A 15,632-nucleotide genomic window follows, 5' to 3' on the forward strand; every position below is an offset into this window, starting at 1 on the left:
TTTCTCCCTTCGTTTTCCCGTAAGCGCTGTGTATTTCTTTACAAGAGGAAGGAACCTAACTTACGACACAGTGACCACCCCGAACCGAATTAAAACTGCTCCAGGGCCCCAGGCACATGCAGAAGGACCTCGAGAAATCTCACCTCACACGACACATCACCAAAGCACTAACAAGGTTGTAAAAACACGCGCCGTCTCTCTCCTCCGTGGTTCTCGGCCCCTCGGGAGTCTGGCTCAGTTTCCTCTCAGACTTGAACAACTGCGCACAGCTCCGGGCAGCCCCAGATCTCTCGGAGGTGAGGGTGGCTTTCTCGGTGGCCGGGCCGGGCTTACCTGCACAGGAGTGGCGGTCCTGGAAGAAGCCGTCCCCGCAGGAGGACACACACTGGCCGCGCCGCATCAGCCGCGGCGGCCGGCAGGACGAGCACTCCAGCCCGCTGGTGCACGTGGAGCACTGAGGCTGGCAGGCTGGCTCCGGGCAAGGGGGGGGGAGAGAAAAAGGGCCGCTGTGATTAGCTCAAAGATGCCACCCCGGTGCCAACTCGTACATGGCCCTATTCTGAGTGCCCGGAGACACCGGGAGCGAGAAAGGCAGGAGAGTCCCTTGGTCAGCCTTCATTTATACAGCTCATGCTCCATGCCAGGCTCTGCTCCACGCACTTCCTCTGTGGGAACAACACGTAATCTTCACAGCAACCCTTCTTCACCTGAGGATCACGCTCCCAGAGGTGAAGTCACTTGTCCAGGGTCACATGAAGCCAGGAAGTTTGACTCCTGCTCCTCTTACCTAACAGGCCCCAATATCTTTCTCCCTCAACCACTTCCTAAGAATACCCTTGCTCTTTTTCTTCCACAATAGAAATAGAAATAACTTTCAAAAAGGCCAAAGATTAGGAATCAGGAAAGAAAGTACGGAGAAGTAAATAATTACAAAGTAATCAAAGCGGGGAAGCTTTACGGAGGCTCGACAATATCCGAGAGGCTACTCTAGACGCTTCATGTGCATTAACACACTCAGTCCTCCCAAGAACCCTCTGACGAAGGTACTAGTCAGCACTACTCCACCTTTCAGGTAAGAATACTGAGACAGAGAGCAGTTAAATACTCAGAGCCGGGGTATAAGCCAATACACTCTTAAGTGCATACTTAGCTCCATGGGTCAGAGATAAGGAAAAGTAATGATGATCTGGCCTCAAACAACCAAATCCTGCCGGGTAAAATCTTCTCAGACGCAGAAGAACTCTGAAAAGCCACACAGACCCGTTGTGGATCCCCCACGGGAGATAAACTCTACGGCCGATTATCCGTGTGAAGTCGAGCAAGCCGGCTGATTCCTCCGGCCCCCACGTTCCCCACTTGCAAAATGAGAAAGTTCTAGTAAGGGATCTCAAATGCACGTGTCAATTCTAAAGTTCTCTCCTGGATTAACTGAGTGTTGTGTAAATGACACCAAGAATCCTAGCGATATTACTTTCTTTGAAAGTCTTCAAAAAATGAAAAACCCATCACGACCACCTAGTAACATCTGACCTCCACATCACCTCTCTCAGTAAGCATCTAAACACCTGCGAAACCTTAGAAGCAAGAAGCCTGCAGGTAGAGAGGCCAAGTAACCCATGGCTGAGGTTCCTGCCTTCTAATGGTTTTCGGAAATTGTGCACTTCCTGCGTGCATGGACCCCTTCACTGACAACAGTGAGCCTCAGTCCGCTTCTGGGCTGCCTGCCCAGAGACTTACCTAAACAGAGAGCACCAGCTTGGTAAAATCCCAGACCACAGCTGTGTACACATTGTCCGTTCCGCAGCAACTTCGTGGGGTCCCGACAGAGGTCACAATGCTCCGGAGATCGAGAGCAGGTCAGGCAGTCTGGGTGGCAATGAACTACAACCAAGGACAAAGGAGAGGAGAATTTAGTAAAGAACATAGGATTTCTCTCACGTTCCTCCAGAATCTACAGAGCATATGCAGCTGTATAGAATATGAAGAACAGAAAACTCTGGAACTTAGATATGAAAAAGGCCCCGAAATAGCAGAAGTGAATTCAATGTAAGATTTCTAAGAACCTCTCCTTCTCTGAAATATTATTACTGTCTCTGGTAGCTCTAAATAGAAGACACTAAAAACATAACTGAACGGCCCTGTTAATGCTTCTACCCTCTGGAATGCCTCTGCAAACAGGAATTACCGGCTCCATAATACACGATTTAAATGAATTCAATAATTTATGATTTCTTAGATGTTCTTCTTAAGCTTTGGCATGCATAGCAAGTTAAGACAAAGCACAATTTTTAAAAAGTTGTTTTCTCAAAAAAAGCTCTCTTCTTTTTTCTAAAAAAGAAAAGAAAAAAGCTTTCTTCTTTTTCTCCAAAATTCAAATCTCATTCCCAGTAACTGGGATTATCACTGAATTCAGTGACAATTGTCAGCAAAGGACTTCTTTCGGGTTCTGAAGTTGTCAAGGACCTGATTTTCAAGGTATTGTACATTTTAATATGCTAAATATTTGTTTTGGGAAGCCCAGGGAGCCACTTTGGTGAAGGTAAGATAATTAAACCATAAAGTTGCTTTGCTTTTGCCATGATAAAGCTCTTCATAGAAACACTATGATTAGTCAAAATAAGTTGAGTGCAACAAAAGCAACCACCAATAGGAGAAATTGCGACCCACAGATGAAAACAATTAATTATGAAGTATGAATGGAAGAAAATGCCACTTTTTCAAGAGAGACTAAGCTTATGGGCAAATTACTGTACAGCCAGAGCAACACCAGAGCTTGCCAACAATTATTAACTGGAACTAATTCAACCCCAGGTGATTTAAAAGCAGAGTTGCAGAACAAGTAGATAAAATTTTCTTTTGGAAGAAACTAATGAGTCTTTAAACTTCAAAAACCCATTTGAGAACCCCAGAAGGAACCATCTGTTTAATAGCTCACCTTAAAAAAAAAAAGAACGGACACTTGTAACAAACTTCCAGCAGTTGCTCTTACAGATTCAACAACGGAAGAGTTCTAACACATGCATTTGCCTTTACAAGTGTCCAAACTTTATGTTATTTGATATCCATAATCATTTTTTCAAGGTAGATCAGGCACATTTTATCAACGAGGCAGTGAAGATTTAGAGAGGGTCAATGACTTGGCCAAGATCACATACCCATAATCTGCTGAGTTTGGCAAATATACAGACAAAGACTCAGTAACATCATTTGATAGAAAAATTAGCAAGGATCAAAAAAAAACCAACCAGCCCAGTAGGTGATTTAAAGGGGGAAAAAAAAAAAAAAGCAAGAAGGGAAAAAGAAGATCTCTCAGAATTTTTTGGCAGTAAAAATATGTCGGCAGAAGTCAATCAGACAAGGACCCACCTGACGTACAATCTGGACAGCACCGTCCCTTCACCACCTGCGCTAGTGTGGCCACTGGACACGGTGAACAGGAGGGCTCGTAGCAAGTGACCTGAGAGCCCCGGCACTCACACACCTTGCAGGGGCCATCGTCCCACTTCTCCCCGTCCTGTACGAAACAGCAAAGAACGGCGCTATCAGAACTGCCCAAGTTCACAAGACAGTTGGCTGGTGGAGAACTTCGAATTTCCGTAATGAACAAAATGCAAACCACCATGCAAACCTAACTCTGATAAGACAGTAGTTGAAGCATTCTAAATTAAAGAGGAACGATTTCTCCTTCTTTGTTTATAACTGATTCATTTTAAAGTACAACCCAGGCAGAGAGATAAACTATGAAAGCATTCTGGGGCTCCTGGAAAAAGCAAGAAGCCTATAACCCTTGTTTCTCAGCCTATCTCACCAAAAACAAACAAATAAACAAACAAACAAACAAAAAAACTCCAGAGGGGATTTCTAGGTACCTAGTGATTAGCAGGAACATTATATACCATCTTCATAGTAACAGTGGGAAGCTGGTTAAAGCCCTGAATTTCCTTATGGTTACTGCAGTAAGAGTAACAGTAGAGTCATTATATTCTCAAAATGACAGCTCTTGCATGACCATTTTCAGTGGGCTGTAGAAGTGCCATGGGCTTTCTCATGCTTAAATATTCTTTTCAGCCAAGCAAATTATGGTAATAAACGTTAGCACTTCGATGGAGAATGCAAAGTGAATTAGAAAGAACAATTCCTTTTTGCTCACTATCCCACTCACTCTGGAGAGAGGAAAGAGATGAAGGTTCCACCCGAATGTTTTGGGGTGACGAAGGAGGCAAGACAGGGGAGAATAGTAGAGCATCTTACAATACCAATATTTGATATAATGTTTATGAAGCCAAATGATGTTGAACATTCCAAATGATGTGGCTATAGTTAGCAAAAATCAATGACTATTTTAGAAAAGCCAGGAATATTATCTTGAGAACGCAGAGGGCTTTACTTCTCTTTCAAGGCATTCTGGATTCTCAGCCCCCTTACTCTATAGCCTCCAAAATTACAAGCTTGCTTGTGTGAGCAAAGGTGCTTGCGCTTTCCCTTAAAAAGAAACCATACAATGTTGTCCTGCATAAAACCTTGAAAGAATGAAAATTCAGCTTTGTTTTGGGGGACTAACACTCCCAAACCCCAAAATCTCTCAATGTTTTGAGGAACATGAAATGGCACTGATGGTTAAACTGAATTTTCTAGGCCAGAAAAAATCAGAAAGAGAAAATCATCACAAAAAGGGAAAGGCATGTATAGGAGCTCTTGGTTAGAGAAATATTAATTCCCAACTGTGGGGGAAAAAATAGGGTAAAGCAAGTCAAAAGTCCTCGTTACCATTAACTGGACCACAGCGCCGTCAGACACAACTGTCAGAAATACTACGACATTAAAGTTCCCCAGGACAAGCTTAGAACAACTCTGTAAGTATCTGTGTACAAGTTAAAAGTCTGTACTTACTGGAATACGCTTAACTTTACTTGCATTTGAGGACATCTAGGAACAAAGAGAAATGTATTTATCATACTACTAAAATCACCATTAGGCTGACCTATTTATTTTCGCATTTAAGACTTATCCATTTTGCCCAAGTAACATAGAACTTCATTTTTTATATTTGTTTCTAAATACGTCAAAAAACAAGAAAAGCATATGATAGGAGGTGAAGACAGCATGCAGTGAAAATATATTTTGAATTCTTATTCTTGCTTTGTGCTTAAGCACTCGACTTCAATTTGCTTCAACATGAAGGACTCATAGTCAAGGGGTCTAAGCCTGTAGGGCAAACTCTTCAGCCTTGTAAGGTACCACAGCATTACTTACGGGGTTTAGACCCATTTAAAACCACTTGTTTTTCTAATGAAACAAGAAGAAACCAGAGAGGGAGACAAACCATAAGAGACTCCTAATCTCGGGGGAAAAAACTGAGGGTTTGCTGGAGGGGAGGGGGGCAGGAGGGACGGGGTGTCTGCGTGATGGACACTGGGGAGGGCATGTGCTATGCTGAGAGCTGTGAAGTGTGTAAGCCTGACAATTCACAGACCTGTACCCCTGAAACAAGTAATACATTATATGTTAATAAAAAGCAAAATAAAACAAACAAAACCAATTTGCTTTTCTTTAATTCCACCTGGCTTAATTTACCTCAAAAAAAAGTAGGAAAATTGATCCTCTGATTGAGAAATTAGAAATTCAACATCTATAGGTGGGCTTTAATCTCCTACATTCTTCGGAAACAAGGATACTAAGTTATAAACCACTTATGAAACAAACAATGCCAACAGCATAATAACAATGATGCCACTTTTTCAGCTTTTTTTTTTTTTTTTATACACCAGCCACTGTTCTGTTTTATGGGTATTACCTCAATCACCCGTGAGGTAAGTACTATTGTTATCCCTTCTTCACTGATGAGGACTAAGTAACGTGTCCAAGGTTATAGTCAGCATGTGGCAAAGTAGATGTTTGAACGAGGAGCCCGCTCTGTTAACCCTACACCGTGCTCTCACCCCTGCATATACTGGCTGGCAGATGCAATTTTCCCAAATGACGAAGAAAATGTATGTAGGAATCAAAGGACTTAATCCCAATTCTTATCAGCTTATTGTGATTGGTCAATGAGGCAGCTGTCTTTATGATCAGGTGGCCTATTTTTTAGAACACAATTGATCAACATTCCGAAACGCCCTGTGGGAAACATGGGCTCTATCACTACAGCAAACCTGAAGAGATTACAGTGAATATTTGTCCTTTGTGCATATAATTTTTAAAAGTACAGACTTTGAAATAAAACCTCAGCAAATGAAATTTCGAACCCCCCCAACCCATCCCTGAAAACCCTCTCTATTCTACCTGCAAAATCAATCGAGAACCTGACCACTTTCTGTCACTTCCTCCCTAGACCGAGACCCCATCCCCACCTCCGACTGTCGCTGAAGACCTTCCACCAGACAACAACTTCCAGTGTCACCCCCTCCCGCCGCTCGTCCACAGAGTGGCCGAAGTGACCGTCTCGCAAGTAAGCCGGGTCACAACACCGTGCTCCGAGCTCGCCTGTGTGTGTGTCAGGGTGAAGCCACGTGTCCAGGCCACCCAGCGGACCTCGTGAAGCCACGTGTCCAGGCCGCCCAGCGGACCTCGTGGCCACATCCCTTCGTGTCATTCACTCGGTGCCAGCCGCGTCCACTTTGTTGCTTGAACTCACCATGCACACGTCTGCTTCAGTCCTTCGCACTGGCTGGCCCTCGTCCCAGCCCATTTTCCTCCCCGGGCCTCCACGCGGCTCCCTCACCTCCTTTAGGTCTTGCTCAAACTTCTCCCCTTATGCCAAAGAGCACCCCCTTCCCTCAGCTACTCTAGCTGCTCTGTTCCCGCCACCGGACTTGTCGCCCCCTGACGTGGCCAGGACTCTGTCCTCTGTGTCCCCACACCGGAGCATGCGCCCGCCACAGAGCAGAGACTCTGCCTGCGTTTTGCTTCCAGTGTCTCTAGGACCAGCCACATAGTAGGCATGCAATCACATCTGCTGAGCAAATGAATGGTTAAAAGGCATAAGGTAATGGCCCATGAAACGGCTTTTGAATTATTAATTTGTGACAGTCTCCAGTTCTTGGCCTGATACTCACGAGTCCTGCGTTGTCTTCATGAACACAGTAACTGTTCTTCGAAATGCATTCAGGGCAGCATTTTCCATCTAAGTGAATTAATTCTTCGCCCTGTAGAAGTAAGGATTGCAGAGGCGCATATCAAATCACCATCTCCAGGTAGCGGAGCCAAACTGCAGAAGAGCGCGACTCCCTGACTGGAATGAAAAACCCCAGCGTGCCCCTTGCTTTGGCCCCCGCGTGTTCCCTCCGCCGCGCTGTCCTCCGTGGACAATCTAGGCCGCGCAGCTCTCCCTTCTGAGAGCGGCTTCATTCCCGCTGCGGTGGTCCCTGGGCACAGTCCCCCCACCAGTCCCCGCCCGTGAGCCGGAGCTCGCGCGAACCAGAGTGGCCAAGACCGTTCACTGCTGTAGTCTCGGAGAGTGACCCGTTTCAGAAAAGGATCGGGCTGTCTTCAGTATACGAGGTTTGAACTTGTGATTTGGTTTCATTAACAGTGTTCAAATCCAACCAACACTTCCCCTTGAATACGAAATTGGATACATCCTTCATGCACAGATGTAGTCTCAGGCATAAATTAAACAGCAGACAGCTAATTTTTATTTAATATTCTGGAACGGTTATCTAACTCACACAATAATTATTTTTTAAATTACTCATAAGAAGGAAAAAGGTCACGCTGAGAAGGTAGATGCTTAACTTCCAAAGTCTTATTTTAACTTCCCAATATTAGTAGTTTCATTGTTTTTATTTCTATTATAAAGTACCAAATGTTTATTATAAAAATTAAATAATTATAAATTCTATCACTTAAAAAGTATAATTCCACTGCAAGCCTGCAGAGACAATCTCTGTTTACAATTTTTCCTGTGCATGTACTAACATCTAATACCTATAGGCTAAGAAGTATTCTTTAAAGCACTTTCCTCTTTCTAAAGAATGGTGATGATTCTTCAAATGAAGATATTATTTAATTTGGGATCTATGTTACATTTGAAGTGCAGGAACCATGTTAGGTAAAAACGGAATAACGTGAAATTGTGCAACAGAATAACCACAGGGAACTGTATGCTTGCAAACATGGTGCAGTACAAAACTGTAGTTGAACTGTAGCACGATGGGTGGGTTTTAAAGCTCTTCTACTTTTCTTGAGTATCAATTTTCTAAAATGAACAGGTATTATTTTGATGAAGGGAAATAGGAACTTGTAAAGGAAATACAATAATACGTGGATGGCTGTAACTTTTTTATTGTAAGTCTTTGCAGTGTCTGAAAACGGGTTTCAAGAAGAAAGGCGCCGCGTAGACATCACTGTCCATCAGAACGGAATGCGAGCCGCGGACACCGCAGACCGCGGGGCAGATTTACATATAAATTGTTTTGCAGAAACGTGACACATCAGCCGGTGGGTTGCAGGCCTAACCAGGAATGGTGAAATCTGCTTTCAGAGCATACAGAGGGGTTTATGTGCATGTAGATCTAAGTCGCTTCAAACAATGCTTTAAATCGAGACAGAGTACGTGTGCTTCGATTACAGGCAGAACACGCGGCTGCTTCTCCAGAGCCCACGGAAAATGCAGCGGGCCTCACCCCGGGAAGGCAGGGAGGGTGGCCGTTCCGAGGCTCCCGATGCTACTGTAGACAAGGGCAGGCCTTGCTGCCCGGGAGCAGGAATTCGGTTTTGGGGAGGCGGGGAGTTCTAAGTAGATTTGCTCTTTACAGAAGGCGCCTGGAGGGCCCCCACCACGGCAGCTCACTGTGGTGGGGAGCTTGCGGCAATTAGCATTTGACTTTGGCTTTGAGATAAATTGCTTTGTGGAGCAAAACTAATTCTTTTCTTTTTAAGAGGATTCTGCCGCCTAGGCCAGACGGAGTCTGCTAACGCCTTCCCACAGAATCACACCCACATCCAGCCACCAGACGAGAGCCCGTGTGCATCCCCTAGCCGGCCCACTGGAAAGGAAACACTCTTTTGAGGGAACTTTCCTCCGTGGCAGCAGAGAAGTGCGCCTCCCCCCACGTGTGCCCCCCCCTCTGTGTGCGATGGGGTAAGCCTTGCTCCCACCCACCCCATCACCACCCCCATCACGATTTTACGCATGTTGAATGCCAAGTCCTTTAAAAACAAGTCATTTGACTTTTCTACCTAATTCATGTTCAAAGATAACACAAAATACAGAAAAGATGAAAATCTTCAGACTGTGCTATTTCACTGTTGGTGTGTTATTCGTGCTTCGGTGTCTAGGGATTTGGCTGGACACATCAAAATCCAAGGCCATGCCATTTTCTCCTTTTTTTAGCAAAGGAAAATTATGTGCTGATCTTGATGACCAGTGTGGTCATTATTACAACAGTACAACTGCCCAGTTCTGACTCCTTTTCTAGAAGTTAACTTTTCTGCCTCTTTGTGGATGTACAGACACTTAGACCGAATCTACCCTTGGTAGCCAGGAATCAAATGACCTGGACATTCTCAGAAAGGCAGAAAGAAGGGTAGAGTTGAACAAAAATCCCAACAACGCACTTGCACCGCTCCCCTGGGCAGACGGTCATTTTCTCCAGGTGCTTCTAATGCATTTCGTCGATATTTCCATCATCATTGGGGCCACTGCGTATTGTGATTTCTGTTGATGTATCTGACGTCCCCCAAACACCTGGGAACTCCTGAGATCAGAATGTGTCTTACTCATCTTTTTATCTCCAAGCGAAGCAGAAGTTAGGAAGTTTGTACTCCAGGTACTCGTGGAGCTACTTCCAGAAGTGTGGCACAGAAAGAAGGTTAAGGGATATTTTTGGTAAGATTCAATTTTGGTTAAAATTTTACTTCTGGTAGGGTTTCCGGTTCAGAACCCAGTGCCTTCAACACCAGGTAGAAACACAGAGGTCACCAGGAGGACACCAGTTTAGTTGAAAGAGAAATGGGCTAAAGGCATTAGAACTCCTGAGCTCGTAACGGAGAGACAGGGTAGGTAGGAGTGAGAAGCAGGCCGTGCTGGGGGTGACTGGAAGGCAGCGGGGCCCTCTCCATGCACCTCGGTTGTTGCTCCCCATCTTTCCTAAGAACAGAGAAGAAAACCTGGCCCACGGGGCCACAGGTCGTTGTCACAGAGGATAGCAGGCCCTTGGAAACGCGTTAGCCTTGGGGACCATGAGTCAAACTGTTACCTGTGATCGAGACTCTTTGCTCAGACTTCACTGAAAATAGGTTCCTAAAGGGCCCACCATACCAGAATCGCCTCTCCCACATTTTCCTTAAACCCTGGGATATTATTCGGCAAATTAAGATCTTAGAAAAGAACACAGCCTCCGCCCGGCCCTCTAGGGAAGCCAGGAAGCCCAGTCTCTCTGGAGAGAGAGGGAGGGGAAAAAAAAACCAACCATGACGGGTTTTTCTCATCTTCGTCCAACCATTCTGACTCCCCTGACATAAAGAAGGAAAAGAAATGAGAAGGCGTGGGGGGTGGAGGGTGGGGAATAAATCTGCAAAAAGCAAGACCCTCTTTACCTAAATACGTTTCAGCTCTGCCAAGACTCAGAAGTAGGAGGCAAAATGAAAAATCACCCTGTCCCTGACAGCCCGTGTGAAAGGCTGTTCCTTCTCGGGCTCAGTGCTCAGAGGAGCTGAGATGTGGGGGAGCAGAACTAGAAAGAAAAATGCCTTCCCAGACCCCCCGAGCTTCCGATCCCCTGAGTTCCCCTCATGTACCCCAGTCCACAAGCCTGCGGGGAACTGGTGGGGCGGACGGCAGCGGCGAGGGAGAAGGAGACGACGTTCAAAGCACTTTGTTTTGCAGTGGGTCAAAACGGAGTTCAAAGGGAAAAAAAAAAAAAGCAACTTGCTTACAATATACATCTATAGTCCCAACAGAGGCTGCTTTGTTAGAAACTTCTAGAAACTCTACAGCCAACAGAAGTCAACAGAGGTCATCCGAGTTAATTATTTATGAGGTTCCCTCCCTCTCTCTTTAAAACAAAAACAAAAACATTTTATATTCTTTCCTGATCTGCAGAAGCACCGGCAGGTGCCGGCTCTCGGTTCTGCTGAATCCTGCGGTAGGGCCAGCGCGAGCAGCCGGGCCGGGAGCCCCTGCGGACTGCGTCTCGCAAGCAGCAAGCCGGCCAGGCCACCAGCCACGAGGGCCGGCCGCACGGACTGACAGGCTCGTGTCCCACATCGTGTCCTTCCCTGTCATGTCTCTGGCTCAAGGCTTCCCATCAGACCAGATGCGCGGAGAGCTCAAAGCTCCGGGGGCTGTTCTGAGCCAGTCTGAACAAATAGTGACATTTATTTTACACCACAGAGCCCTTGTGCTGGAAGGCTCTGTGAAGCGTGCGTGGTCAGCCTGGCTGTCGCCTCTGCGGCTGCCGAAAAGGCAGGAGCAGGTGAGGGACCCCCCGTCGCCCAGGACAGACCCGCTGCAGTCCGTGGGTCACACAGGACACAACTGCTACAGTCCGTGGGGACGCGTCTTCGCTTCTCACCTGGGCGCACTCCACCCTGGCACACTGCCCGGTCCGGCAGGTCACCTGGCCACGGTCGCACACGCAGAACTCGCAGGCCGAGCCCTTCCACATCTCATCCTGGTAGCGCACGATCCCGGCCTGCGAGCAGCTTCCCGCAGCAGACACGCATTCCTCACAGCATTCCCCGGGACGCCGCGCCCTGCTCTGACCCTGAAGGAACAGAGGTGGCGGGAAAGGGTGGTTCTCAGGAGAGCCGGGAACATCCGGGCCAGTAGGGCAGAAGGACAGCGAAGGCAACGCCGTCGGCTGCTCCTTGCCTCTACCGCCAGCCCAGCCCGGCCGGGGCAGCTTCCTCTCGACCTCGGCCCTCCTCCGTCCAAAGCAGGTCCTTCCTATCTCCACCGACTACTTCTGAATAGCACAACACTGTGGATTCCCTCAAAAGACACACTAGACTGAGAAAGGCCTTTCTCAAATGACCCAGGATAAAGCTCTGAAAACCAGCCCCCACTCTCTCAAATACCTTGTCACATCTCAGCGGAGGGCAGGCCTGTGTGTGGCACCGGACGGCACCCTCGTCACATACACACGTGGTACAGGCGCTTTCATTCCACTGCTCACCATGCTGAGTCAAGAAAGGACAAAGTGGAGAATCCAGGGTCACATACATCCGACAGAAACACTGGCACACGAGTTATTACGGTTCTTACTTGAGCCACACTGAATGTACTCCTGAGAAATGGCCTCATTCAGGCAGCAACAGCCTCTGAGAAAAAAGTCAACACATGTCCAAAGAGAACTTCGTGTTTGTTTCTATTCAACTGTACGTATCCATAGCTGTGTTGAGGCCCTGCTCTCTGCCAGGCACAAAGGGGCCCTGGAGCCTCAAGATTAACAAAAAGACCCGTTGGCTGCCTCAGGAGCGCTCATTCTATAGCTCTTCTTCTCTGCCAGGAGACCCAGCTCCCACTACCACCGACTCATTTTCCCAGCATCCCTTAGGGCAAGGGCACTGTCCCAATCCTAACCTAGGTGACCTCAGGAGAACTCTGCTAGAACAGTGAAGGGCAAAGAAAAGACCCTCCTTCCCCATGAAAGAAGAAAAGCTGTCCCTTTTCCCCACCAGCCTTTAGCGATGATTGTGTGTGGCTGAGCTAGTCCGGAGGAAGCCATCTTGGGGACGCGCAAATGCCAAGATGCTTCAGGTGGCAGGTGGGAAGATCAAGACACCATCAAGAGCTGAGAGGACCAACCCTGCAAGCACCCGACCTCTGCACTTCTTGTTATGTGAGATTACAAATGTTTTCATTTTAGCCACTTTTAGAGGAGTATTTCTGTTACTTGCAACCAAAAACATCACCATAGGTATAAAGGCTATCTCTTCCAGAAGAAATTAACCTGGCCCACGCGTGGCTACTGTGTCGAACAACACAGATCTCGTCCGGACAAAGGTCCTTTCCCAGTTAGCTACGTTTGTTCAGATCTCAAGGGACCCATCTGGACTTCGTGGCATTCATTCCCTAATACTCTGTTCCAGATTCTCCACTGAGAGGCATCATTCCAATTTCCATTTAGTCTTCTTCAGAGTGGCTGTCAAGCAAGGGAAGTAGTTGGGTTTATTTTTTATGTGTTCTTTGCTTTTGAATAATGTAACCTTCTTTTGGCTCAGCTGGGCACTCCTAAGAGAGACACTCATTCATTCATTCACTTTGAACTCATTTTTATTGGCACTTATTAGGTATTAGGCACAGTTTTCAAGATTATTCCAATAGTATTCTCAACTGTGCAGGTTCCACCACCACTAGCTTCTCCCCTCCCTCACTAACCCCTTGCCTCCCCCAGTGTGGGTATCGGTACATACAATCCAGCCAAAGCAGAGCGACATTCCCAGGGCCTCCAGCCCAAGTGTAAACTGATAATAACCAACGCTAGTCCTTTTCTTCCTTCGAGACATGTAAACAGTAGGTTCACCAAGGTTCGTGAACCAGGTGCAGCCAGCCAGCACATTCCTTTATATTTCTAATCCCCTTCAATTTAATGTTTTCATAAAGTCTTCCCACAAAGAGCAGAAAAAAGCTGTTTATGTACTGAGTTACTAACCCTGGCAAAGACTCAGACAAGAGGGTGGGGCGGGCTGGTGGTTGGAAAGGGTGGAGGGCGTATGTGTGAGGACATATGTCAAAATAGCTACAGGGGGCACATCAAAGGTTACCTCGTACACTTGGCCAGATGCAGAGCAGGACCGGGAAGAGCACTGTGGGCAACATTTTCCAGGAACTCGGACTACAGTTTCACCCTTAGATCCAAAAAAGAAACAATGCATCAAAAGGAGACATTAATAAAATCCACGACGGTAGGAAAATTTCACTGATAGCTAACTCAATCATATGCCTCAAGCATCCATAAATAGCAATTTCCTCTCCTTTATTATTTATTAGTCACCTGGTGCTTTGATAAGAACTGGCACTTCTAAAGTCACCGTGACTCTTAAGAGGTCTGCACATTCCTCGAGTCCCCTCCTCTTCTAAGAACAAACAAAAGCCCCAATAATAACAATGACAGTAAGAACAGTACTTCGTGTTCCCCAGGCACCACTGTAAGGCTTTACGTGACCCTGTGAAGTAGATGTTCTTATCCTTGCTCTGCAAATGAGAAGAGTAAAGACCAGAGAGGTTGTGTGACTGGTACAAGGTCACATAGCTGACCTGGTAACGACAAGTGGCGGGAAAGAGACTTCAGAGCACCAACCGCATGAGCACTGAAGAGCACGTAAGCTCCTGCTGAGTTACTGCTAAACCCAAAATGGAGGCATCCCTCTCTTGACAAGCTACTTCACACTTCTTTTGCATCTTTATGTGAATACACCTCTTTGTGGGAGCGCACACTTACATATAAGCATTAGGGAGTTCTTTGACATGAGAAGAATCCATCATATTCCTAGGTATTTGAGAATAAGAGCAGAGAAGAGTGATGATAGAGACTAAGTGTCCAAAGAACCCCCAGGGCCCTGTCCCGACCTCTCTCCCCTATCACTCTCACCCCCAGAACACCAGACCGTTGGTCTCCACCGCCCTGAGAAGGACTCTCACACCAAAGAGTCAGCATCTGATGAGTTATCACTACAACCTTTTTATGAATGGCAAGAAGGTAGACAAATTAAAGGCAGAGGAAAGAGACTTAGAATAAATCAAGTTTTAAGGACTAAGAAGGGGTCTGTCTTACATTGAAGATAGCTTCTGAATGATTACCTTCACTTTCTCTTACAAGAAACAAAAACCGAAATTTTATTACCATGGTTGCTTTGGAACTCACTCTGTAAGAATACTGCAGCCAAAGTATGTGGGCAGGGGAGAAGGGGTCAAAGAGTTTCAATTTTTCTCGGACAGTTCGAGTCCTACTTCAGTAGTTCTTTAACCTGATGATGTATGTTTAGAGTAAAGCATTACTATGTAATAGGGATTTATTTCAAACAACTGAATCACTGGGATTAAACTGACAACTGTATTCTTGCTTTAGGTTATTTTATTTCTTTATTCTTCTATATGGAAAATATTATGGCCATTGATGTTTAACAGAATATGTGAAAACTGGACATGCATTGAAATCTCTCAACCTCAGAACTCTTCAGCTTAATGAAATTTCAGTGAGAAAGTAAAATAAAGGCATATCTGATGTCATACTATCTGGTAATGTTACTGTAATAAGCAAATGAGCTCATAAATGGTTGGTACACAGGGAACAGATGCAATGATCACAAATCTTGACTCGGCATAGAGTGAGTGTCAGTCGGTCGGAACTAGCAGGGACTAGACCCAAGCACAGTGGCAGAGTCAAACTCGAGAGCGCGGGGGAAGAACGGATTACTTTGTAGCAATATTGGCAGAAGGAAAATCAAGCTTTCCAATCCTTACTGGCAATACCTAATTATATATTTTATTGATGGAAATAGCATCTTTATTCACCCATCCAGATCACCATGGCAGGAGGGGAAAGCATTTCTAAAGAAAACATGCCAGGCTAGAGGAGAACTGCCTGACTGAGGCGAGAACTCACCTGGGCTGGGGACGAAAAGCAAGACAGGAGATGCAAACAAGATGATGAACGGCACAGTGGGTCCGAAAAATGGGAAAGACG

General features: G+C 46.1%; 1 protein-coding gene across 5 annotated transcripts in view; it reads right to left on the reverse strand.

Moving 5' to 3' along the window:
* FRAS1 (Fraser extracellular matrix complex subunit 1) overlaps nt 1–15,632 on the reverse strand; it is a 409,483-nt gene that overhangs the window by 220,112 nt on the left and 173,739 nt on the right. For 4 of the 5 annotated variants that reach the window (XM_082726546.1, XM_082726545.1, XM_082726543.1 and 1 more), the window contains exons 7-14: nt 13,711–13,794; nt 12,022–12,123; nt 11,517–11,708; nt 7,056–7,145; nt 4,891–4,926; nt 3,367–3,514; nt 1,738–1,881; nt 334–468 (exon numbers count right to left, since the gene is read on the reverse strand). In XM_082726546.1, the coding sequence (XP_082582672.1) occupies nt 334–468; nt 1,738–1,881; nt 3,367–3,514; nt 4,891–4,926; nt 7,056–7,145; nt 11,517–11,708; nt 12,022–12,123; nt 13,711–13,794 (931 nt within the window). The remainder of the gene's footprint in view (nt 1–333; nt 469–1,737; nt 1,882–3,366; nt 3,515–4,890; nt 4,927–7,055; nt 7,146–11,516; nt 11,709–12,021; nt 12,124–13,710; nt 13,795–15,632) is intronic. The other variant, XM_082726544.1, reaches the window with a different exon arrangement.

The sequence above is a fragment of the Mustela nivalis genome (assembly GCF_964662115.1).
Source record: "Mustela nivalis genome assembly, chromosome: 4".
Lineage (NCBI taxonomy): Eukaryota > Metazoa > Chordata > Mammalia > Carnivora > Mustelidae > Mustela > Mustela nivalis.